Here is a 25,729-nt window from a genome sequence, read left to right on the forward strand (position 1 = left end):
ATTTTCATCCGACAAAGAAAATAGTCGCTGTAATTATTCATGTGCAGACTGCTTATTTGGAAATAGAAAATAAAGGATGGTTAAAGTTGTGTTGCAGCTTGAAGAGGAAGATAAATCCAGTAAGTTTCTCAAGCAATATATATTCTTTACTTGTATATTTAGGATTACACTTTAAAGTAGGACTAACATTCTATCAGTGTTAAGGAGATCAGAAACCACAGATAACATAAGTCACATGTACACGCTTTATTTTTTACATCAAAAACTTCACCAAGCAACCAGATTTTTATAAGTGGAATTATCAGTCACATTGTATTGTAACTAAATTTTTTTTTAAAGTCACAACAAACTAAACTTTTTTAAGGAGTAGGAGTGATATTTCAGATATAGTTTACTTAATTCAAGTAAAATACACATTTGATAAAAAATTAACTTCTCCAATAGTATTTGAAAATACTTGCATTTTAAAGTCTATATGACCAGTAAATTTAAGGCTATTAACTCTTGTTTAATAAGTTAGAAATATGAACATATTGAAGTGTATGCCTTTAATAACAGAGTCTTCCAAAATGCCTCTTTACAAAAATCTGGCAATAAATGAAGTTTGGGATAAAATAGAAAGCAGACAACTTCTGTGATATAACGTCAATAACTTATGCTCTTGTTTGTTTACATCCTTCCTACTTTTAAGTTTGGGTGCCATATAACTTTTACACTAAACTGAAAAAAATATTTCTCTTATTTCATGAGTATACAGCCAACCACAAGAAAAAGAAAGTTTTTAGTCGTGAAGCCTTCTACAAAGATAATCTACTCAAATGGTTCATCAGTGACTGTAGGAAAGGTATGCGGCAGAAAGAGGTCTCTGGTCCCTAATTATGACTGGATTTCCAGACTTTAATCTTGACAATTCATGAAGAAAATCAGCCTACATCAATTTTAAGTTTCAGAGAAACAAGTCTTGAAAATACTCATCAAACTCCTCCTCCCTGGAAAAAAAAAAAAAAAAAAAAGGTCAAAGTAAGTTCTGCTCTGGATCTGCACCTAAGAGATAATCTTTGTATGAAAAAGATCTATCAGACTTCTCATTAGAATTTGTAGCCAGTATAGATAATTTTGACCTATTCAGTATATTCCAATACTCTTCACATTAACCTATCTGTGCAACAGCAGTGAGTTGACTGTTAGGATTTACTTCTAAGATAATTAATGGTATGAGAGGGGGAAAGACAGCAGTGGTATGGCAGTGGCTTGGCACAGGCTCTCCTCCAGTGTTGTGTATGTCTCCTCTTTAAAAACACATTCTTAGGCTCACTACATGGAAGGAGATTTGACATAATTTTAAATGTCAGAATAGTCATTAAAACACTGAGGAAAAAGCCCTGCTCTTGCAGTTCTTAATGGACACTGTATGTTTTCCTAGCTACAAGTTCACTAGATCAAACTAACCGTGATTTTTCATCTGCTTCTTGTAGAGGACCTTTCCAAAAGTCAGCATCTGAAGGACCATCTTGTGCATTGCTGTTATCCAAATCTGTTAAAAAGTTTAAAGTGCTTATGAAATAATTTTTTAAAGAATTTATCATTTTTTACATTTAGAAGGTATACTGCTAGGAGCAATGTTTAATTGTAACCATGAGAATAAAAAGAACATGTTACTTTGAATAAAGTGAACATGAAAACATTTTCCAATGTTACTCGATACAGCATCAAAAAACCACTTAGTTATCATTAATTGGTATTTTGGCCAAACACTTATTCCTAAAGTTAAGGTTTTATAATCACAAACCCTGAATTACGATCCAGTTTCATCTCATGATAGTGAATTAATCAATTACTTTACTCCAATTTGAATGACATTTTTTATCAATTGTAATGTATCAGTGAAATTGTCAGAAAATATGGATTACTGCATAACTGTTTCATGTAAGTCCCCAGCAAGAGTGAAAAACAAAAAAGCCTTGTTATCAGAAATATGTCCTAACTTAAAAAAACCCCAAACAACCTTCCAATAGAGCTTTCCTGACAAAACAGAGATTTTAGGCGTGGTCAAAGTGGTAAAAAAACTGCCTCAGGTCTTCCTGTATCTAGCTGGGAAAACGTGCTGAAGACATTCCTAAAAACATATAGCACAGCAGTAGAAACACCCAGTTCCTTCTAGACAGTCTGCAGCAAGAACTAGCACGACCAGGAGATGGGGCTTGTTTCATCAGAAAAGAAAGTGGGGACTTGAATTACTGAGATACAGAGAGAAGCAGTGCCTAAGGAGTCCCTGAGGCTCTGCGTGCATCCACTGGCAACAAGTAGGTCTCTGAGGTACCACAGGTGGTAGCTGGGGAAAAAACTTTGGTTAAAGCCTAGGATTCATTTTAAATCTTTTTTTTGAGTAGAGTACATAGTAGTATCATTCCCTGAAAGGAAATGTAGTAGTTACTACATTGGAAAAGTACTGACACAGCATACATCACACAGCACATATTCACATACCTGGACCTATGCAGTTATTAATAATGTACCAATTTTTGCATCCTCTACTCTTTTTCTGGAACAACCTGACCTCTCATTTTCCTGATTATTTCCATTCTGTTATCTGCCCACATTTTTATTCCTTACTTAAACTTTAAAAATTTCCTTCCTAAAATTCCTTTCAGTTTTTCTCCAAGAATTTGTAGGTAATTATTTTGACCCTTCATATCCCTGCCTGTTTTCACACAGCATTCTTATCACACAAAATATTAAAACTGCCCATGAATAAAACTAAGATCAATGACAAATGATGATGAAATAATACAATTTATTATAAAAACATAAAACATAGAATATATTAAAATACTTTACCTTTGTCAGAATTATCTGAATCTTCTGAAGAAACCTGATCTGAAAAGAAATGGCATTTAAAATATAGTAAACTTATCTTGTTTTATCTGTTACCTTGAACTGTTTACAAGGATATTTCTATCACAATGTACTACACATAAACATGTGCATATGCACACACCATACGTACAAAGAAAGCAAGCAAACACTGCAGTAAAAATATTTTTTGCATGAGTTCAAAGGTCATCAGTTTGAGGTCAAATATGTTATCCCAAGATCTGGGGTGTAAAAAAGGTTATCTGACATTTCCAAAAGGCTTTCAACCCCAAAGCCTCAAGAAATTAGATAGTTCAGAACCCTTTCTGATATGCAATGCCCAATTCTTGGACAAATTTTCCTTGCAATGAATGTTTTTCAAAAGGCTCTCCCTCTCTTTTTTTTTTAACCCTCCAAATTTATCTTTTTTGTTTACCTAGGAAATTTCACCTAAGAAATTTATCTTTTTGGCTACCTGTGTTACACAGTCAAGAAAGTGATGTTTCTATATTTATACAAAATTCTGTATCTATCATCTGTACATATGTAGCTATAGCAAAACTAAAGTTCAACTAACACCTGAATATTTTAAAAACTGCAGGTTTAAAATTTAGATTTACCTTTATGTGTCTTTTTTTTGGACTTCTTTTTTGCCGAACAAGATAATTTTGTCTTCTTATTTTTTGGCTCTTTAGAGTTTGGTACAGCTGCGCCTCTTTTCTTGTGTGCTTTGACTTCTTTCCTCCTTCAAAAAAATAAATGTACAGCTTTACGATATGTACTCCTTAAGCAAAGTAAATCTTAAGTATCTAATTCACTCAAACAGTTGTCATTTTTTCTGAAATCTATCACTAGTTAAATTGAAAAAAATGAATTTAGTTAAAATGAAAAGTGCTATAGAAACACTAGTGCTGTATAGCTGAAGGTAGAACACAGGACTTGCTAAAGCTCCTAAAATGACACTGATGCAGGTAACAAAACCAGTGAACTGGCAATTAAAGATTAAATATAGAAAATAACTTTATAACGTCATATTCTTATTTATATTGAAATCTTATTTTTTGTAGTAAATAATTTTGTATATATGTCATGAGAAAAACACAGTTAATACAGGTTTTAAAATATATTTTCATATCTGATAGCAACAAAACCTGAAGTAGAAAAATCTCAAGCCTAAGAACATGCTGCAGACCAACTACCCGTGTATTTTATTTTCAGTGTTACTTATACAAGCTTACTGTATGAACATAGGCTAATTTCTTCCTGATTGTTTTCACAAATAAGTCAGTAAAATCGTTTCAAAGTAAGCGTTACTCCACAGTTGACGAAGAGAAAACATTTGACCATGCTTATTCTGAAAACAAGTGGTTTTAAAATTTTAGTTCGAAAAATAAGCAAGACAGATCAAACTAATTTCAGTTAGTTAATTCTCCTTAATATGTGCCTACACAGTGCTGTAATGAAACCGAATATGAATTAACACTTAAAATGGATTAATTAACTATCTTGGATATATCCATCTAGATGCACCTTTGATTTGTGCCTTCTAGCTCAAAGGTTTCCCTTTCACATGCTCTTCAGACAATTCTACAGCTCAATTATTAAGTTAAAACCACACTGAGATCCAGAAAACCATAAAAACAGAATATCAATAGTTACAGAATTCAGTAAGATTACAAGTAACAAGAAATAACAAATCAAATGTTAATGTACACATTTTATAGGTTCAAAATTCACTTTCTCTCCTATTAATTAATAAGTGATTCTCAAACAACACATACTCAAATTCAAAATTTCAAAGCATAGTCACTTGACTCACACAAAAATACTATTTTTTAGAAAAGAAAAAGCATTCTAGCTCTTAAACAGAGCAAGAGCAGAAAACAAAAATGACTGTTTTGCATAAACTTTCAGAAAAGAATAATCACTGAGCTGGAATTAAGTGAAGGCAACTTTTGGGGGTGGTACAGTATTCTTCTGGTTTGAGGGGTTTTGCACTTTCATTAGCACAACAATATCTAACTCTCAACTGTGTCAAACCAGTGACTTCATCAGAACTCCAGAATGGAATGCATTTCAGTCTAAATTAAGTTTCTAATCACTATCTAAAATTTTCCCCCTATTTGCTGTTAATCATAACTGTAACTTATCAATAATTCAGCCCCCCTATTTTCAAAATATTTCATTACCGGTGATGAAAGTTTAGTTTGTAGGAACATTCTGGACATACTCCTGAAAAAGAGAGAATGAAAACATTACAGCTGTGTATTTGATAAGCATAACTGACAAAACTTAACATATGTAAAACTAGATAGAACACTATCTTCCAATTTCAATAGCTTTTCCTTCAAAAGTTACAATGTAATTGCTGCCAGAGTTAAGAAAAATAACATTATAAAAGTCTTCAGTACAAACGCAGATTTTACTAAACCTGGAGAAAGGTTTGGCACTGACAACTTTTCATAAAAACTATCAGTGCTTATTATGTACAGATACCACATTTTATGGATCTATGTGGATGGATCAAATTGTCCTACAATTATACTGAAGACCCATGAGCTGTTACCATTGGGTCTCACTCAACAGCTTTTGAAGCACGAGATATTAAGTGTATATATCCTCAAAGGGCTGACTTACTCAATTTCACAAGTGCATTCCTCCTTTCACCGTGTTCAACATAACCAAAGTTCACTTCCCAGCTCTTCAGGCCTTCTTTCTCTTCACAGTGCTTATTTCCACAGGAAAACTGACCTTTCAAGAGGCAAAAACCAGCAAACCATGGTTCAATGATTAATAGGCATAGATATGGGGTTGTTATTTCCAGTTGTGCTCAGTTTTGGCTTTTTGTTTTTCATTTATTTCAAAGAAAAAAATACAAATTTAAAAGTAATGTCTAGATTAAGGAAACATTAACAGACAATGAGAAAGCAATCAATCATACTTGTCTAATATTGCATATTTGCAGAAAGAACCTAACTTGAACTGTGTTTTACAATGTATAGATAAAGCCATATGTTATGAAATAATAAGCCTAATACTGAACTCTGAAGAAATGAATGCCACTAGGGTACATTCTATATCCTAAATGATGACTTATTCAGTAGAGGCTGATGGATTAGAAGGTCTGATTCAGACATACATTTTTAATGAGATCGAACTATTCAAAGTATTATATATGTACAAAATTAAGATGCTTATGTTCTTATTACCTTACTAGTTTACCTGATATACTGGATGTACAATTTGTATTCTAAGGACTTCCCATAAACACTTTTCTTTTAAGAAAAGAAAATTCAATCCTATGAGAAACTATATGGCAGCTTTAAAAGCTTCTTTGGGTTTATTATGTTAAATAGAACACTGATTTTAAAATGATTTGCACATAATCAATGTTGTTTACAACACTAGGTTCCCAATATTGCAGTAATAAAGATACATATATTCCCTTTGCAGAAGGCTGATTTGTATGCAGAGCTGGTGGTAAGGATGTGTATTAATAGGCTCACAAGCAGGACTGTTGGTGAATGATTAACCTCAAAGCATTCTGCTTAAGCTGCTAACTAATGGATTGGCACTGTCCTCAAATACTTCAGTGCTATAATATAAAATCACTTGCAATGCTAGCACTTGAAACAAAAAACCCCACTGAACAGGACTCTTATTTTAAAAAAGTTTCAAATTAATATACATTACATATGTTTAACCCTATGTAAGGTATGGCTACCAGTATCATGTGTCATCAGGAATAATTTATATCCATTATAAAGAAGTACAAGTCTACACGGAAAACTTTATACTATATAAAACTTCTGGAATTTAACCAGACTGTGTTTAATGTCACATTTTCTGAAAAAAATCCCCAAACTAACTCAGAAAAACAGGCAGAGAGAAGAAAGAGATACATCAGTTTTATTTATACTTAGCTGCTGATCATCTAAATATCTGAAATCATGGTGTTTTTTAGTAAATCCCTGCTCCATGTCATACGTATGTATTAACAGCCAGGCTTCTCTTACTCTCCTTTCACACTGCAATTCCTACAACACATTCAAACCTTGACTTGAATAGGGAATTCCACACGTTCTGAAGGCTTTTTCAGTAGTATTTATCACTCTAGTATATCTGAATGTCATAAAAGCATTAAAAAATATATATTTTTGGAAAGTAAGAGATCATTGTAATCCCCATCATGTATATGGAGAACCCATATCAAAGGGAACTATGGTTCAGATTATTCAGTACTTGAAACATGACTTTTCCCACAGTTTTCCCACGTCCAAGAAAGGGAGACACGGGAATCAGTGTGCCAAGTGGATAGTTACTTCATTTAATCAGCAAGAAAAACGTAAATGTATGTCCAAAATTCCATTTCCATCTGAATTTCTGTCACCTTGCTATGAGCTGCAGGGAAGTTATTGCTTTCATGTTCAGAACTGTAACTCCTATTATCTAGCTGTTAAATGTGTGCTATCAAAAACTATCAGCACCTTCTGCCTCTTGGAGAAGAGCAAAACATGTGGAAAAATATATGCATAACAAGCTAAATGAAGTACTGAAAATTAAATATACTAAGGCAATCTAGTGACCCAAAAGACTGAAGTTAACGCATTCTGACCAGAACTCAGAAGTACCAAATTGGTACACAGATACACGGTCCACTATCCAGGTATTGATACCCTGCCTGTTTTCCATGGACAAAATTACTGAGCAAAAAAAAAATGGGAACAGGTTTGGAAGAATATTTGTTTAAATAAGGTAAATCATATTATATGTGTATTTATACATATATAATATAGGCTAAGAAAGATATTACTATGCTAGAAGTTAAACATTAGTTCAATGAAATAGTGAAAAAATTGAGAATAGATCAATTTGCAGGTATTAAACCCTATTTTTCCAAATAATATATCTGGTTTGAGTATTTTACTACTTAATCTACAAAGACAAATAATTAGAAAACAGCAAATATACCCACATGTTCAGCTTTGCTCTTTCTGCACATTGCTGAAAAAGTCCTATTTCACTCCTACCCAATGAACTTGTTACATATTTTCTTAGAGAAAATTTCTACCACTATCATCTTTTGCCTAAAGAACCTTTTATTTCCAAATTTTATGCCATACTTTACTATTCATGCTTTGAAAGTAGAGAAAAATACTTGGGAAGACATGTCAAATATATATTTTTTAATAGCGTAAAAGCTCTTCATTTTAAGGATTTATTTTCAGATCAGCTAACTCATGTTCCTACATGGAAGGGTTTCTACCTTAATTTAAGATTTTAATTAAGAAAATGCCCATTTTTTGGAACCGTTTATTGAAACTGACAATGTATTACACCGTTAACTGCCATTAAGGTTACATTTTAAATTTAAGGAGATACAACAGCCATCTCCAATGTGACCTCCTCTCAAAACTCCTACAGCAGAACACTGGAGTGGGAAAGAAGAGAAAGAAGTAATCTGGCATTTACCATTAGTAATACATGCGATACCTCTCCTTTCACCCATCCTAACCTTCTTCTTCTCCATGACCTTACAAACACAGACATCGAAAACAAAGTGACCAAATGTGAGTAACCCATCCCTATGTTCCCTTCTTAACATACACCATAGTAGAGCCCACCTCCAGTGGCTCTCATCCCCACATACTATTGTCACAGCTAAAATAAGCACCTGCTCTCCCTTTTTAAATGTGAATTATCAGACAGGTAGGTATTAATGCTTTATTACATTTAATAAAAGCAATTTATATTACTGACTTATACTTAAAAACAGCAAAAGAAAGGCATTAAAGATTCACACCTTTTTTTGAATGATCATTTGAAACCGCACCTGAAAAGAGCGTCTAGTACATGAGATCGGGTTGAATTCTTGCTCCCCTTAGTGGTGAAAGACACTATTGCTCAATTCTTATGTTGCAATTGTACACTTTCCACTAGGATTTCATTTAAACGTTTAAAACATTTAATTCTGCACTTTCTCGCACTTTTCTAAATATGGAGTACCATATATTAAAGTACAATGCAGCTTTAAACTCTTTTTCCCCATGAAGACATAATTGTTCATAAATTACTCATTTCTCATTTAATTTTAATTATCTTATAAAAGCATTTGATTAAGCATGTATCAAAGGTAACTATCGGTTAATATAAACTGTAGTGCTGAATGCAACATATGACTACAACTACCTTTATAAGCTTCCATCTCTATAGCTTAAAAAAACCACCATTAATGTTCACACTTTCTCCTGTGAAATATGATACATTTTTTTAAAAAAAACCTGTATTTTTAACTTCTTGTAATATATTATAATAAATAGAGTTGTTTACAGAACTGTTCTGACCAACAGCAACACTCCCTGCAATTTTCTTGTGTGTGCATGCATGACTTCTGAAAACTGTACATCTGTATGAAGATCTGTCCACGGGAACAGCAATACATTCCCATCATTTTCTTGCTTGTTCAGCTACTTGAAACAAGTCCATGCCCCAAGGCCATGGAACGGGGACCACTGTGCAAAGTCCCAATAACACAGCGGTAAGAACTCGCAAAAGCAGCAGGCAGAATAAGCTACTGATTTAGAAAAAGGATTGGGAGACATGACAACCATTCCCACTGATCTGCACTGAAGCTTTCAAAACCAATTTAGCCTCAAACAGAAATCCCACACGGAACTTTAATTTGCAAAACAGCATTGGAGAAACTGTTAAGAAAATTATTTCCTGAGGAAAGATACTGAGAGACTTCAAGTAAAGGTATCAAAGGCAACAGAACTACTGGATAAAACATATCCAGGAAATTCTACATTATAAAATGCATTATGCTGGTTGCTGGTGTTCGTTACAAATTTGACCTTGTGAAAATAAACCATATGTTCACTTAATTTTAATTTATGCAGATTAGCATGCACCCCAGAGTTATATGGCATAACACAGCAAAGTTAGCAGTTAGGTCAATTTATTGTCCATTACTATCCAATAAATTTACCAGTATTGTCAAATACTGTCTAACAAAATCATGACAAAAAGCAGAAAGAAAAGCACCAACCAAGGAGAGACATAATATAAAATGAAAGACAGCATTACCTTTTCCTGAAATTACTTCTTTCTCACTTCGCCATCTAAATCCAAACTGTTAAGATAAGAACCAAAATTAAGTTGTGAATAGTCTATGTATTCAGTCATGTAAAGACTAATTTCACTTGATTGATGTCCTGCACATGGTTCATCCATTCAGTTCTGGTTAGTAAAATTTAACTCCTTCCTCTGTTAATTAAAAGTATCCCTCTGCCCCTGCGTGCCAGAAGGATTCCAATTCATGCACGCAATTCAAATTCCAGTAGATGCTATTCACTACTGAACAGCAACTTTCTAAGAGGTTTCACATCAGGCAGAAGAACAAATAGGAAATCAGAATAGACTGACTTTACTAGATTCTTCACTTCACTGCAATTTTGTCCACTGAGAAGACCACTGGAATACCAAAAAGTTGTATTAGCACAGTGGATCACCTCTCACACCCTGAAGACTAAGACAAAAAAAACCCCAACTCAAAAACTAAGTTGTATTTCTCTTCACATTGCCTAGAAACTTCACATGTAGATAAGCCATCTACTATTTTTGTTTTCCAGTTGAATCTGCTTCGTCCTCTCAAAATGGGGAAAAGGGGTAAGTCTGAAGATGGAAGGGAGTGAGAACAGCCTGGGAAAACGAATTTTATTTTCGCTAACAAGTAGAAAGAGAGGATAAAAGTCAGAGGTGCACAACTTCTCCAAAAAGGCCTATCTTGTATTTTTATTAAAAGTCATGAACACAGGATGACAAGAAGATAAAATTGCTGCTCAGTAAGCAAAGCACAGAAGACTCTGAACTTCATGGGGAGGGAAGAGGGGGAAGAAGGCTTACAAAATTAGAGGTACAAAAGTGGCTGCAAAGCCCATCTTTGGCACCTGAGTTCCAAAGTTCATTGGGAATATGAACCTTCTCCTGGTGCACTCACAGACTGAACCCACAGAAACGTGCATTTTGTAGATGTAGTGGCATAAATTAAGTAATATACTGGATTGATTTTCAATATTTTTAATTCAATTTTAAACACTGTACAGAAGTCCAGGTATCTATTGCTCTGTGTGGTCTTTAATGCTGTTGATTTTTTTAATAAACCATAATAATTCCTATCTGAAGGGCAATAGCATGGAGTTCTCATGCATGAAGTGGTATGTCATTCAAAGAACATCAGAAAAAACAGGGAGACAAAAGTTTTGGCTCTTAAGAATGTGCCATACTCATACAAATATTTTGCACCTTAATAACAGAGCTGAAAAATCTGAGCTATCAGTAGTCAAATGTTTTGTCAGCATTCATTTTCCCCAACTCAATATATTACACAGAAGATGTCTAAGAAAATTAAAAATTTGTACACTGACAAAATATTTGCCTCTTTTAATCAGTCCACAAATTTTCAAATTGGTATTAGAACATAAACAAAGTTTTCACACCTACAGGTTTCACTGGTAAAGAAATCACAGGAGAAGATCAAGTTCTGCTTCCATACTGCGTATGACAGTTTGCTAAGGCTGGATCAAGTTGTGCTTGGCCTACTGTACAAATCTGGACTGTGGTCTAAAGTACCATTCTACCACTCACACTTCAGTCAAACAAAAATTAATCATATGTAAAAACTAAGAACTGTGCTGAACAGTTCAGTGAAAACAGAATGTAAAATATATCTGTAAATGTAGAATTCATGATGGAAACCAGCTGATCTAAACAGTGATGGTAATTGTGTTTGCTCTTTTAAAGGATATTTGCTGTTTTAGCGGGTTTTGTAATTCTGAAAAGCTTGTGATGCAACTCAAAAATACTGCAAGTTTACAATTAAATGTCAACAGTATTTTGGCACCAATTTTGCATGTGTGTGCTGCTGGCAATAAAGAGTAAAAACCAATCCAATCTTAATGTTTGCTTTTTCATAGTCCATCTACAACTTCACCAATCACTGAGTTACCCATGCTCACTTTTGCTACTGAAATAGACTTTTACACAGATTTTCCCTCGCACTTCAAACCTGACTCAATATGATATAAATCAGATTATACCCTTACAGAGTATTTCTGTGATGGTATCAAGAAAAATGAGCAAAATAAAATAAAGGAGGGAGCCAGAACCACCTGTAGTACATCTAGTTCATATTCATTTTTGACAGTCATTGTTCCAGCAACTAGTGGAAAATGACAGAGTGACCAAGGCTAAGAAGAAACAATAAAATAAAAAGTAAATACAATTGAATTCCTCTAACCGAGCTAAAATACCAAGAACGGACTAAACTGTACAGGAAATTTAAAAATTAGGGTACATTCTTGAATATTAATATTAATATGCAATATTAAGGAATGCAAAAGAATCATTCTGCCTCATCTTCTTTGTTAAATGAGTTCAACAAGAGCCCAAATGAGCTATTTCTATAAGGCAGACCAAGACCATGTAGAACTATTCCAAACCAGATAGATATAAGAGTGTCAAATGGCTAACTAAGTAAGAAATGATAGTTATAAAAATGTGAAAGACTGTTTAATATCAATAAACAATAAGATTGCCAAATTAAATACGGACTGGTTTTGTAATATGCACTGACTACAGCAACAACTAACATGTCCACTGTCACCTCTTTCAGGAAAAAAAGAAACGTATGAATTTAGAAAACATTGTGGAAAAATACCATAGATATTTAAAATAATTTTATTTTCACAGAAAAGCCTTCCATGCTGAAAAACAATGACAGAAGCCAACATATTAACATTACCAAGTGGAAGACAAGTTGGCCTAGAAATCTGAAAATGATCTGGAAATAAAAACAAAAGAATAAAATGTATTCTGTTTAATGACCAGGTGTCAGACAGATTTCATTTCTTAGCAAATGGGAGACATTTCCAATCTGTTAAGCTACAAAACAAAGCACAGAGACATCAAATAAGAATCTTTCTGGGAAAATAAAACAACAAAGAGAACATTTCTAGTCCAATGCGTATTAAAGTAAAACTTACATGCAGAGCACTCTTCCTTACTGCATTGCAAAACTGACAATAGAACTGAACTATCTGACAATACAGACGGTCATTAATCAGCCTCAAAGCTTGCAGACAAGATGCACTGAGGTTCAAAGACAACCTTGACCTAAAAAGTTCTGATCTAGGAAAAATGTAAGGAGTAACAGACAAACCACAAGCAAGAGCTGTCAGAGCACCCTCTCACAGTGTCTCTAAGTAGCCTCACATCAGAGGGTCACCTTGAGGTGTCTCATTAAAAGAGAAGAAAAAGACTGTATGTCCTAGCTACATAAAGAAAAGTGGGACTGTGGGTCACAGGGTCCCATTTGCCTGCAGTACTAGCAACCAAGGTGAGTGGAGGTGTGCAAGTGTGTGACCATCAGGGAAGACCACGTCAGACCAGCCATCAGCTAGGTGAAACTGACTGGGAGCAAGGAGGGTGAGTGGGTCTCCACTGGCCCACTCTGGGTGTGACAGTACATATGTATCTCCAAGGATACAGAGGGGTCTGCTATGGGACCAGGTGAGTCCCAGACACTGCTGTGTACATGTGCAAGCACACACGTATGTGAGTGAAATGCTCTGAACCAGCAAGTGGAGTGTGGTTGTGGCCTCGGAGGTTCGTATGTCTTGGGGCTTCTTACTGTTTTCTTTTGAGCTGTGGTCTTTGACAAGGTGCTCTGCTTATTTTTCAGACCTCAAGAGAGTCTCTCCCACGAAACTGGTCCTTAGAATTACCCAGCACTTAAGAAAACAATGTTTTGTCTCAGAAGAAAAGTTCTAAATGAGATCTGAGATCTGAGCTACAATCTCTATGCAGAGGTCTTCAGAAGAATTAGCTGGCTAGAAGACTTTGGCTAGTAGCAAAGCAATTACAGTTGTGAAAAGACAGATGAGTATGGACGTGCAAGTCTCCATCTACACTATATATATATTAAAAAAAAATCACAAAAAAATGATCTCTACTTTGACACCACCTAGCAGGACACAGAATCACAGAACAGCCCAGGTTGGAAGAGACCTCAAAAGATCATCTGGTCCAGCCTTTCATGGGAAAAGGAACTTACATGAGATTTTCTAGCACCCTGAGCAACTGCATCTTGAAAACTTCCAGTGATGGGGACTCTACCATGTCACCGGGGAGGTTGTTCCAGTGGATGAATGTTCTCACTTAAAAAAAACTTCTTTCTTATATGAAGATGAAGCATCATCATATAAAGCATCAACAGCTATCAGCCAAAAGGCTGGCCAGTGAGAAGCTTGTTACCTATGCTGCACCTCTCATAGCACCAGCACTGCAAAACAGAAGGCACGAGGGGCTAAAAATATACAGCTCCCAGTTTCTGGAAACGCAGAAAAAAAAATCAAGGCAGGAAAAATCTGAAAGCACAGACTGCATTCTATTGGTGTGAATGGGAACTGATCAGCAGCCTATTTCTGACTTCCAAGATACCCTTCTGTACTGAATACAAGCATAGATAAATCAATAAGAGAAGAAAAAATGAGAAGAATCTAATTTTTTCTATGAATTTCTAAGAAAGGACTCTCACATGGTCAGAATGTATTTGAGAACAGAAAGCATAACCTAATACAAGAGAACAAATTACATGATACAGCAGAGTTATGCTGACATGGCAATCCCAAAAATATAGGTAGTGACTTATGAGCATAAATAGGAGTTCAGAGTGATCTCAAAGTTAGGACAGCCACATTTGAAGTCTGACAGGGAAACACTGTTCACACAACACCCAAAAAAAGAAAAGGAAACTGGGGCACAAGTTTCCCACAAAAGATAGCAAACATACGGAAAGTTGGCACAGTAGTGACAGAAACAAAATCTGTAAGCAGGCTCAAGGGAAGATCCCTTGGCGGGAAGGAGATTGAGGGATACGAAACAGCTATAGGAAAATAAAGGAAAATAAAATCAAATTTACTCAAAAAAAAGAAGGGAAGACATCTTCAGCATTTTACTTTTTGTTAATTTTCATTACATTTTTCTGTCCAATTTCCTTTAGAAGGCTGTCATGTTTTCTGCCTAATATTAGAGTTTAAGCCCAGTCCTTGCAAATAGTTACTAGTGAATGGAATTTTCAATACTATAAATAGTCTCAAATAACTTTTATAGAAACACTGTTTGCAAGGCTGGGTTGTTACTATGAGCTAACAACACAAAGACACATCTGAGTTCAGCAACACTCTGCAAAATCACAATAGAAAATTCACATATTTTTTTTAACTAAGAGGTCAGTCTGTCAAAAACCTGGAAACGATAACGGCTGTTCCAGTTAAGAAGAAAAACTGATGCTGGAATGTGGTTGTTTCTCTTAAGAAATGCTGTTTATTTACAATGAACATACAGCATACAAATCCAGTTTCCATAAACAGAAAAGAACAACCAGTAAAACACACTGCTTTAGAACAGACATTTCCAAAACTGTTTCTGCCAGCACTCAAGTACAAAACTTTCTTTCTAGACTCTTTTTTTTTTTTTTTAAACAATAATATTCCCAGGGTTTTCTTTTTGCTTTTTGCTCGTCTCCAGGCAAACTTCTCAAACCTTCTCTGCTTAACCTCTCTGCATTTTCTGCCTTTCTTACACACAATGCACCTCTTCATAAACACCATCTGACAGAAAAGTTCCTGTTTCCACAGAAGCACATTTTTGGGGCAGTGACAATGCTTAGATTCAAACTGCTGCTGCTTATTAAATAACTTGACAATTTCTCACAACTCTCTTTCCAGGGAAGGGGTACTAACATTCTAGTTTCCCAACATATCCACAATCATAAGGCAATTTTTAAAAAAGGACATATTTTAAACCCAAGATGATTTACAATAATGAAACGTACCTTATTCTCTTTGTATCTACTCAGATCTGCTATACAGTATTCTTTGAACAATTTATCATAATACTTCTTTGCAAGCCTCTTCTCCCTATAACAAAAGGTATTATTTTTTATTAAATATAGAACATGATACAATTAATTTTATATTATAATGATATTAGCAAGACAAAGACATGTTTCATCTGAAGAACACAAGTTGTAGAGCTAGAAATGCAACAGAACTACACTCATTGAGCTAAGGGCCAATTTCCATAAAACTGGAAAAATACATCTAAAATATATCTACAGCACAAGTCAAACCATATTTTTTCAAACTAGGCTTCCTTCAGAGTTTTCAGAACAGTCATTTGGATCTCAGGGAATGCAACAATATTTCTTAGTTCTTTCCGTCATCAATTAATTTTGCCACTGAGCAATATTACAATATGAAAGACCTCCTAAAGGTCTTTCATTTTTAAATGCATTACAGATCAAAGAATGATCACTAAGTACGCACAGTAATTCTTAATTAGTAGGGGACATCGCAAATTTAGTACAAGTAATCTAAAAATAACATGTTCTATAATAGTTCCAGGTACCAATTCATGTCTGCTTCGTCTTCTTCGTTCCACAGGAATCTATGGTTTTCTCTAATAACATCAAGATCCGTCTTGTCATTTGCTCTATAAAAGGACACATTTTTTTCAGTACAATGTAACATTAAAATGAAAAGTCAGTCAAATAATAATTTGGTAAACATCAGTATCTCACAGTTGTGATCCTCATCTCACTGCATAAAGGAATATATTGCTATGGAATAAAACTATCAAAAATATATTTCCTGGCATACCTTTTCCCAAATGATAAATTCTCAGTGCAAAATGGCCACTGAAACTGTGGATGACTTGATCCTGCCTGAAAATACTTTTTATAATTTTTATTGAAGACAATAATGTTAGAATGCAGTTATAGACAGCTTTAAAGAAGGTTATCATTATTCTGGACAATGGGTAGCAATTCTGCACATTTCAAAAGTATTTCAGATTGTTATTTTGAAGGTACTGCCAGATATCTCTCAATGTACTCTCAAGTAATGCTCACCTGTCATCTTTCCTTTTACAAAACAAAACAAAATGAACTCTGCTCACGGTAAGTTCTTATATAAAAATAATGTTGCAAAACGAAATAAGGCAATTCTGTGGTTTGGATATTTACAATGACTGTAGTTACTATTTGTGACCAAAAGAATTAGTAATTTCATACATTGCCATATCCCCGTCTCCCCCCAAAGCTATAATATATATTTAATGGCTCTACGTAACAGGAGAGCTTTAGGGGCGTGAGGGGAAAGATTGCTAATGGTTCTTACCCAGAACGTCGGAAATCCTCTAATTTGCCACCATAGTATAAAATGTAGTCATGTACAAACTTCTTATGTCTTTCATACTGAATAAAGCAACTAAGGATTGTTTCAGAACTTATCTATTTTTATTTCACCATAGTTTAAAACAAAATAAAAACCCAAAAAAACCCAACAACAAAACCAATTTTTTAATATACTTAACAGAAAGAAGTTTTCCCCGCCCCCCTCAAAAAGAGTTCAGTAATTTCCAGAAAGGAAGAAATTAATTAGCAATTTTTACTTAATAACCTCCCATAAAAGCCACTTTCCAAATACAGGAATTCAAGGCAATTTCATCTTTAAAACCTCATTCAGCTGCCAGACCTTTATAAAATTGTCTTCCTTTATCAAAGATGCTCTGTACGCATATACATAGAAACTGGGTTCATTTTTCCAGCTGCAATTTAGACAACAGCTTCTTAGTATTGCAGTTCTGGTTTAAAAACAGGTTTGTATTTTTGTATTATAAAAAAATGGCCTGTCTACTAAAATGGAACACTTTATTACATTTTACCATCAACATAAAAATAAAAGTTACCTGCTTCAGTTTGGAGATTAAAACCATGGGAAAATATGTAATGCTTTTTTTAGAACACTTCAGCCTCAGAGACATGATTTGAAACACATTTTGTACCATAATCTGAGCAAAAATATGTAATTACTTATTCAGAATATAAGCATCTCCACAAATAAAAACATTATATATAGCTGCTCAAATATACTGTCAATTAACTTGTATGGTGCTTCTGAAGCAGCAAATTAGGAAATACATTATCTTCTGGTACATATCCTGGCATCTACTGCATCAGTGTGAATAATTTGTATCAACCTACTATTTTGACATGCATTAAAATTTTATTGAGAAAAAAATGTTATCCTTCAAAGGCCTTCAAAAAAGTTAACTTAATCTCAATATATGTCTTTTTTTTTTTCTTTCCACCACAAACAGAAGGAACAGAGAAGAAAGTACAGAAGGTTTAACTGGCACAATTAAACACATTTAACACAACATACCATTTTGTGCTGCAATTTGAGTAACTAGGCTTTAAAATTGCATAACAGTAAAGGTTTTAAATAGGACTCACTCAAAAACATTAGCAGAACTCATAAAAGTCTCTACACAATAAGTTTTGTAGTCATTCCACAGAATATATGGGCTTTTCTGTGGCTAATTACAATCTACAGGCATATGATGGTTTATGTAGTACCTGCTCAAATTCTAAGCAGGTTAGGAGAAGTTACTTTCTGTTTACTGGAGTGTCCAGATTTAAGTAAGTCTTTCCATATTTAGTCACTCTTTACTTTCCTATTTTTTAACTGCTACTGCTGAAGAACAGCTATTTAAACAAACAAGGAACTGATGGTATTTCAGATACGCTCAGTCAAAATATGTAATGACTGCCACAAATGAAAACTAAATAAAAGGACAAAGGTTGTAATCTAAATAAGGTAGTAGTTATAAAAATAGTTACAAATTATGCATTAAATATGATTAAGAGATTTTTAAAAAACCCCAAACCTAAAATAAAACTGCACATGATATCAAACAGGCTTACATTAGAGCATTTGTAGAAGATATTACTGGAGATAAGGCTGTTTTGAATAGACTTTTGAATCAACTAGTGCAGTCTTAAATTTCCAGTAGAAATGTATTTGTCCACAGACAACAGCAGCCTTTTATAGAATTATGTTCTATATAAACTCAACAGAAAGAGCAAAGTGTCTTTGCGCCAGTCTAAATAAAATCTACTGTATAGTAATTTTGTCCCAAGCAGGACAAATGAGCATATAGGAAGAATCTGGAAATGCCTCTACTAAGTAGAAGCATTCTCAGAGACATCTCAGCAACAAAAAGAAGCTAATTTGAAGAATGACTCAGTATCATGTGCTGCAGTGTCAACTCTTGTGATAATGGAGAAATCCTAGTATTTCACCATAATGGATAACCTGTGCCCCATCTTCAAACTCGAAGAAAATTGACACAGAAGGATACGGCATCCATCGCTATCAAGTGAAATCTTCTTTTTCTTGCTTCTTCCCTGTTAATGACAAATATGTTTGAGTGAAAGTTATCTTTACAGTAAGGGAAAAATGCCTCACAAAAGAAATAGATAAAAGATACCTATCCCATTCTTCAGCTGCGAATTGTCTGTGAACCACACTCCCTTGTTTTGCTTTTTGGAATGGCTTTATCAGAAGGCCATCTTCCTTTATACTAAAGGTAGGAGGGAGAAAGGAAGAAAAGTTAGTCAAGAACTTTTCATAAGCGATAAAATTTCCATATGCCAAACTTTGCACTAACTTGAGTAACAAAAACTTATATTGCTAGTTTCTACGTTAATAAAACCAAACTTCAGAACCAACATCAGCTGAGACTTTAATTCATTTGCAGAACAAAATCGGAAAGGCATCTGCTTACAGTTAGCATTTAAAGAAAATTACTTAAAACAGCAATTTTTAATATTTATTTTTATCAATATTATCAATATAGAACCACAATGAAAAAACCCTGAAGATTCCTCAGTTTCACTCTACATTTAAAGCCCTCTATAAATCTCAGCTATGCAGTCTAGTAGGAACAGGAAGGACAGTATGTTCACTGAATAAGAGTGACTATGAGTACCTCTATCCCATCCTTTCATGCCACTGTCTCAAAATCTCATTAAACAGCTCTTCCTCTCTTAGTATAATCACAGGAATCACTAATTTAAAACTTAAGTACTGTGTTGTGAACTGTACTTGGCAGTGGGCAGTTAAAAATCCTTTCAGAATTCAACAAAGTAATAAAAAGTTCAAGTGATGCACTTCAGCCAGTAAAAGGCTTAGTTAGTTAGTTTCATTCCTCAACAGAGGTGAAGAAGAGATTTTTCCACAATTACCAGCTGGCAGAAAGAATGGAAGTCAGAAACCTGTATAAAGTGAGCCAGGGAATTTGTTTCAAGCTATGGAATATAGGACTCTAGAAACTAAGTGTATCATTTGCTCAAAAGGATCTGTAACCACAACTTTCCCGTAAGGAGACTCCATAAAACAACAATATGGAGAAAACTTGAGAATACTATTTTCCTTAAAGTGAAAATAAAATATAATCATACAGCAAGAAAAGGATATATACATATACAATGAACTCCCATTAGAGCCCTACTGGGAATCAGCACTAGTGTATGCCAGAACAAGGGTAACAACGATATTTTTGAAAGGTTCCTGATGGTTAGCTAATATTCCACCTAGAAAGTGGAATGGCATAATGTGTAATGGCCTTTAAAAGAAAATGAAAACTAAACAAAACCAGTCACTGTTTTAATGAAGAACAGCTATATTTATAAAATAAATGGAACAGCACAATGCCTGCTATTATTCCAATGATTAAAACACAGATTTTCTTCCCAGAATGCAGTCAGACACTACAAAACCCATTCTTTCAATTTTACTACCAAGGAAAATATGCAAAAGTCCTAGGAAAGTTTCCAGAAAGCCCTCTGAAATAAAGTCTAGTAACAGAGCAAGGAAGAGACAGAAAGAGGTAAGAAAAATATATGTACAACATAGGCAAAATGCTCAGTACAGTGCAGAAAGTGTTGAAGGTCTACGCTGCCAAATCAAAATAAATACATAAATAAATAACAGTCTTAATAATATAACAACATCGGACCACAAAATTCAAGGTCACTAATTATGTGACCCACTGAACGAACTGGCAAAGGCGATCTCAAATAAAAGACGTGTAGTGGCATGTCAAGGACTGTGTACAACACGATTCACAAATTGCTCTCTTTACAAATTAAATAATTAACAAGTAGCACCAGTTTCTCACTTCCTCCAAGCAGGTGTTTTACATCTACAAAGCTTGCTGCCACTTGGCCTCTTTTGCCTTGCTCTCTTAGTAGTTCCATGTGTCCTGATGGGTCACAGTGAAGTGAACAGCTCAGCCAAACCCCAGCAGATGATACTAACGCTCTGCTACAAGAACTGAGGGGCACATAGGCACCAGATGGACATGGCAGAATGGATCTTAATCAGCTGCCCCTGGGAGACAACATGCTTTGGGAAGCTTGACATGAGGAGATGCAGGAATCAGAGACTGATTTTTTCAAAAACCATTCTGACACCAGACTTCACATACCACAGCATAATCTTCTATACACAGTAATAGGCCATTTGCACAAAACACATAATGCAGAGTGTTAAATCTGCACTAGATTACCTTTTAGTCTTTCGCACAGACTTCTCTCCATTCTCCTCATCACTAAAATCAGAATCATAGCCTCCATGGCCACGTGCCTGAAAATAACAAACGACAAGACAGTCAACATACCTGCTAATGTAATATGGACACGGCATAATTAGAAATCAGTACTGTCTATCATGCATAAGTAAAAGAGAGAAAGATAGAGAGCAAGCGAGCAAGTGCATTCTCACATACATCTAAACCAAACTAGATTCAACAGACAACGCCAAGCATATTACAAATACCACATGACAAAGACAGACATCATTGGTCTGTCAAAAGATCACTTTATAAATAATTTATATGCAGATGTCTCTATATTTAATCTTCACATAGATGCAGATAACCAGAAGGACGATAAATATCTTTGGTCTTTACTTTGAAACAATCTCACTTATACAAGAAAAAGGTGAATATTTTCCCCAAGAGTTACTCTTTCAGAGGGCTGGAGGACAGCAAGTGATGTGCCCACAATATAAACAAACAAAGATGAGAACAACAGTTTCTTGGGCTGTGGTACAGCACTTTAGATCATTAGATCTTACATTAGTAGCTGGGAAGCTGATTGAAATAACTAAAATACAAAATAACAATATGCCTGCAAAAAATGTACCATCTAATCAGCACATTTCTACTATGCAATTAAATCTTTTTCTTTGCACACACTTTGGCACTACAACCTCAAATTAATGTGCATAAGAAAACCAAAATATCCCATATCTTAATGCCATTAAACGAGCAAGGACTGACCGATGCCCAGATCTATCACCTCCATTTTTCAAGGCATAGTTACATGCCCAATTCTTTCAGCAGATGTAATGGCTTAAGTAGATCCCACCTCCTCTCCCTCACTCTTACTTTTACCTTCCTTCCAGCTGCTCAGTTGCAGTTGTGAAACTACACATGAACCAGATCACAGAACTCCCCCAAGTTACAAAGGATCCTATCCAAAAAAGATTATTTTAACCCAGGTAAAGTTTCCTGATGCAGTTCATCTAGAGATCCCCAGCCAGCTGCACCAGCCAGCTAGAGGAGTAGCACAGGAAGAGAACAGCCAGAGCTGGGAACTGCATAAACTGGCACTGACACACAAAAAAAGTAAACAACTGAGCTCAAAAAAGAGGGATGGTTATCACACATCTGCATGGGGAAAGGTTCGATGAATACTTCCTAAGTACCTTGGTAATTCAGATTGTGAATGAGAAACGAAACTGGGTCAGAAAATCAGTGTATTTGATTCAACACTGCTGATTCCTACCTTACCCACAATCATAGTCCTCCTCGGATAAACACCTGAGGAAAACAAAATCCGCAAAAAGGACGCACCTCTCCAGGATGATTTTGATAAGGTGCCTTCTCTGGATGCAAACGTCTCCCAACAATGCCATGATGGAGAGTCAACTGTGTCCTCTACTGACATCAACAACTGGTCTGTACCATGCAGAGTATGTAAAACACTCTTTTCACACTGATGGTCAAGGATTGATTTTTAAGATTTTTTTCATTATTTTTATTAATAATATTAAAGTGTACCTTTAGTCCTTGCTTTAATACTGTGATGTTCTTTCTGCTCTTGAACTCTTCTCAAGAAGACATAGCTCTCATATACATACACATTTGAACAAAAGTAAATCAGAACTTTCTGGTTTTTGTGTTTTCTATTTCCCAGGAGTCACAAAAATGATCAGTTACCAAAAAAAGCACAGCAGATGTCTGCAGTGTTTGGTGTAAGTGGGCCTCATGCACTGGCAAAAGAGCAGCAATGATGGAAAGTCCTCCCAGCACAGTCCCTTGATAATCCACAGTTCAGATACAGGTCTCCCAGCTCAGGTGGCTCTAATAGCAAGTTTATCACTACTTTTATTAATGAAGCTTATGTGGTCTCTAAAAAAGGCTGAATACATTACGAGTGTGCAACAAATATATTTATACTTGGCCTCTAAATTTTAAAAATATCATGGTAATCCAGGTATGTTTTAAAAGGCAAAAGTAATGCTTCCCAGATGAACCCTGAAAGCTTCCTTCGCACTCAAAAGGGGAGAAAGTCCAAGCCAACACAATGTGCGTGAAAGTCAACATGAGACAGATGAAGTATAAAAATAGGCAAGAAGAGAAAAGCTCAAATAAAAGGGGGTTTTCCTAAAGTGGTTGCCCTTGGATGACAGGCCCCAGGCAAGAGGCAGACATCCTTGGTAATCAGCTTACACTGATTCATAGAATCACAGAATGTTGTGAGTTGGAAGGGACCCACAAGGATCATCGAGTCCAACTCTATCCCTAGCACAGGACAATCCCAAGATTGAGACCATGTGTCTGAGGGCGTTGTCCAAATGCTTCTTGAATATTGTCAGGCCTGGTACCATGACTACCTCCCTGGGGAGCTTGCTGATTAATTCTGGGACTGAATCAAATTAAAAAAAAAAAAAAAAAGGCAAGAAAAGCTGCTCCAGCAGAGTCAGACTGTAGGGCTCTCAGAAGTCAGAAGCTGACAACTACCTTTTGGAAAGCTGGGAGTGTGAACATTAGGGCAGGCATGGCTAAGGTCTAGGTCCTGAGAGGCTGTTCTTCCAACAGGAAAACTCTTCAGAGCTTCAGTGATTAGTCTGAATCACTACAATCGCTCAAAAATAAATTCAGGGTGAAAAGAAAACAACCCACAACTGACGTCCTGACACTTCTAGGTCACTCCTTCTTCAAAGACAACAGCAGGATGGTCAGGTACTGTATTGCAGTTGGGTTTGATATCAGCGGCTCAAGCCATGCTGGACGGCATTCTTGCAGACCAGGACTGAACAATTACTGACCTGATGCCTTAGGATGACACCAAGATGACGTGACTTTTAGGTAAAACATGAAAATGAACTCCATTGAAGAATTCCATCCATAAATGAATCTTTCCATTTTGAAAGGATGGTGTAAACAGACACCTGATTAATGTGAAATTTCAAGACTGATTTCTTCCCTTCTCCACAAAAAAAGTCAAACAACAATTGCAGATAAGGAAAATGTATTTAATATTTAACTGTAGTAAAAGAGAGGCAGATACCAAAGCTTTGTGCCCAAGCTAGTAGATTTTAAAAGAGGCATATCTAGACAGGGATATGCAACATTGAAAATAACTACTTTCACTATTTGATAAGCCCTTTAATATAATCTTCACTTTGATGGAATTTGTCAGAAACTCAGAATGCTTTTAGCAAATTAGTAAGGTAAATAACAAAAATTTTATCAAAACATGAACCTGAAAACTACATAAATTACACAGTACACTGTCTGTTGCACAAATTTTGAATTTTTTTTTCCCCAAACAAAACAAACTGAAACCACAAAACTAAACCAAGTACTACTATACTTTGGGATACATTTAAATCACTGACATTTAAGTAATGAAAACATCTTGGATTAATTAATAGCAAAGCAATTGGAGACAGAACCAAGCCCATTAATTTAGGGCTCCGAAAAAACAGTAACTTAAATGCAGTCAGTGTACAAACACCATACACAACTGATGGCAAACACAGGAGATTTCAACCACTGATGTCAATACAGGACATTTACAGGAGGATTTGCATCCAGAAAAGGCACCTCCTTTAACCCTCTCCACTGGGGTAAATGCACACTAGTGAAACGGACACATCATAGTTCATATTGACTCCTGGTCACAACATGCAGCTGAACAGACAGTTAAAGAAAAAAAAGGCAAAACAAAAATCCCAACTCATGGCTCCTGACCTCAGCCCTAATCTTGCCACCCCCCTCACAAGCGTCACTCCCATCCTTGCCTTTATCTGCCCAGCTCACAGGTCTGTGCTCATCTCTGCTCACAGCCCAGATGTGGCCCACAACAGACCCAAGCCCTCACTCTGGCACAAACAAACCACTCTGGGAGGGCCCGAAGGGAGCATGGGGTATAGAACGGGGCTGGATGAGCCATGCTGGATGGAAAAGTGTGCCATGGGAGAGCTCAGCCTGCTTCACTGCAAAACACTCTTCCCACCTCCATGCTGCCTCGGAGACTTTTGCAACCCCCTTTTGGGGAAAAAGCCTTAGAGTGAGTACAATCACCTTCAAAGCCCCTCCTCCTTATAAAACCAATTATGAGGAGTATTTGCATGTACTGTACGGTGAACACCCCTAACAAAGAGAAGAGACACCCACCAGATACTGTCCCTTTATTACAGCTCAAACTACGAAAGGAGAAGCAGGAGCACAAGCTCGGTAACGGCAGGCCATGACAGTGCGGATCAGAGCTTCACGGGGCTCCACGGAGAAAAATAACACGGAAAATCGGCCCCTGTGGGTCCGACACGACTTCCGAAGCCGCCCGAATGCCGCCCAGCCCGGCTGCGCAGCCCACCAGACCCGGTCCCCGGCC

At 35.7% G+C, this 25,729-nt stretch overlaps 1 protein-coding gene across 1 annotated transcript; it reads right to left on the reverse strand.

The window, feature by feature from the left end:
• Positions 1–946: 946 nt before the first annotated feature.
• LOC104518275 (protein FRA10AC1) lies at positions 947–21,467 on the reverse strand. Its single transcript, XM_029083515.1, has 13 exons — positions 21,331–21,467; positions 19,249–19,341; positions 19,120–19,165; positions 17,094–17,170; positions 16,324–16,407; positions 15,749–15,833; positions 9,940–9,985; positions 5,491–5,604; positions 5,043–5,085; positions 3,474–3,598; positions 2,839–2,877; positions 1,450–1,534; positions 947–989 (listed from the first exon to the last, which is right to left on the reverse strand). The coding sequence occupies exons 1-13, from the start codon at positions 21,465–21,467 to the stop codon at positions 947–949; spliced, it is 1,017 nt and encodes a 338-aa protein (XP_028939348.1).
• Positions 21,468–25,729: the final 4,262 nt, after the last annotated feature.

Source organism: Antrostomus carolinensis, unplaced genomic scaffold (assembly GCF_000700745.2).
Source record: "Antrostomus carolinensis isolate BGI_N321 unplaced genomic scaffold, ASM70074v2 scaffold2682, whole genome shotgun sequence".
NCBI lineage: Eukaryota > Metazoa > Chordata > Aves > Caprimulgiformes > Caprimulgidae > Antrostomus > Antrostomus carolinensis.

What these genes read in the sequence shown, in the direction of transcription:
- LOC104518275 (XM_029083515.1), bottom strand. Translation starts at nt 21,467, where the DNA reads ATGCCGTGTCCATATTACATTAGCAGGTATGTTGACTGTCTTGTCGTT. An exon ending in GCAGCTGAAGAATGGGATAG is followed by an intron (nt 19,166 to 19,248) that starts GTATCTTTTATC and finishes TGTCATTAACAG; the next exon opens with GGAAGAAGCAAGAAAAAGAA. An exon ending in GAAGCAGATGAAAAATCACG is followed by an intron (nt 990 to 1,449) that starts GTTAGTTTGATC and finishes TTTTTTTTCCAG; the next exon opens with GGAGGAGGAGTTTGATGAGT.